Source organism: Eimeria mitis, genomic scaffold, assembly GCF_000499745.2.
Source record: "Eimeria mitis Houghton genomic scaffold, Emh_scaff5023, whole genome shotgun sequence".
Classification (NCBI taxonomy): Eukaryota; Apicomplexa; class Conoidasida; order Eucoccidiorida; family Eimeriidae; genus Eimeria; species Eimeria mitis.
This window is the reverse complement of record NW_024015462.1, coordinates 1-1,233: the sequence shown is the minus strand read 5'-3', so window position 1 is coordinate 1,233 and position 1,233 is coordinate 1. Positions and strand designations below refer to the sequence as shown.

Genomic DNA, 1,233 nt, shown 5'->3' with positions numbered 1-1,233 from the left:
AAGGGAGTGACGAATCAGACTCGTGTGTCACAGAGACAGAAATTCCCGGTGCACCGCAAGATCCTCAATCGCGTCTCATGCCTAGTCCAACTGTGCTTCTTTCTGTCGAACGTGGGCTATTCGAATTAGGTACATCGCCATATCGGGAGAGGACTGCAGCGACCCAAAGTACGGACGTTTCGCAAGCGAGACCACAGCTACAGACAGCTGGAAAGCATATGAGTGTCAAGAGAAAGGAAATAGATGGCGCCAGTGGGGAAAGAAGGATGAAGTTGCCTAGGGTTGAAGTGCCGATGCAGGAGACTCCACTGGGTCCGCCACCATCACCACTCGATCCGGACGTTGATTTGCTCGTTGATTCTATGCTGCCTGGATGTGAAGATGAGTTGACCGAAAATTTTTGGCTTTTTGATGATGATTCAACGTGCCTGGAATTGCAAAGTGGACGTGCGGCGCTAACAGAGGAATTTGTTGGCCAACAGAGCCTGCCACCGCGTACTCAAACAGATCAAAGCTCTCCAGGATTATCTGCAGACCTGTCCACAGTAGACGGAAGTGATTCAGCTAGCACAACACTGCTGACCTCTTTGGAATCTGTGCTGTCCGAATCCAGCTTTACAAGTCCAGGCCTCTCCCCAGAAGATTGGCTGTCAAGTAGCGATGCAGAAGCTGTGGGGGAGGCGCTAGGTGTGACTGCGTTTACCGGGATGCCCTACGAATTGCTGGACATACTCGAAAACTCCAAGGCGGCAAAACGTTACGGGTGGTTATCCGCCGCCGCTTCGGACGGCCGAATTGATGTAGAAGCACTCTCCAGCTCTGAAGCGTCACAAAGTGACTCTTCCAGCGACGTAATCCAGGTGGGCATCCGGATATCTCAACGAGTGCTCCCAAATCACCCCTTAACCTCCTGCAGCAGTCGTTCGCCTCTGGTTTTGCGTGACGAAGGGTGCACTGCTGTGTGTACATTGCGCATTGTGGAGTGGCAGTCCGCCGATGTATCGCTTCGAGCACGTGCAACCGAACTTTCCAAAGATCATACGCACGCCAAAGCAACAAGTGTGCCGGAGCCCTCCATTCTTCGAAGCTTATTGTCATCAACCCACGGCAGAAGTGACATGAGGCTTCCTTCAAGAGCCGCAGCTGAGGCATCACTGCAGACGGGAGGGCCAGCTAAACAGGTGGGCAATTTTTCCGTGACTGAGGCGTCACAAATAGGCTCTTTGGAGAGGC

At 52.8% G+C, this 1,233-nt stretch overlaps 1 protein-coding gene across 1 annotated transcript; it reads left to right on the top strand.

Moving 5' to 3' along the window:
* Positions 1-218: 218 nt before the first annotated feature.
* Positions 219-1,122, top strand: EMH_0079250 (uncharacterized protein; the record flags this gene model as incomplete). The annotated part of the gene is made up of 2 exons (XM_038022769.1): positions 219-860; positions 1,036-1,122. The coding sequence occupies 2 exons, from the start codon at positions 219-221 to the stop codon at positions 1,120-1,122; spliced, it is 729 nt and encodes a 242-aa protein (XP_037878623.1).
* Positions 1,123-1,233: the final 111 nt, after the last annotated feature.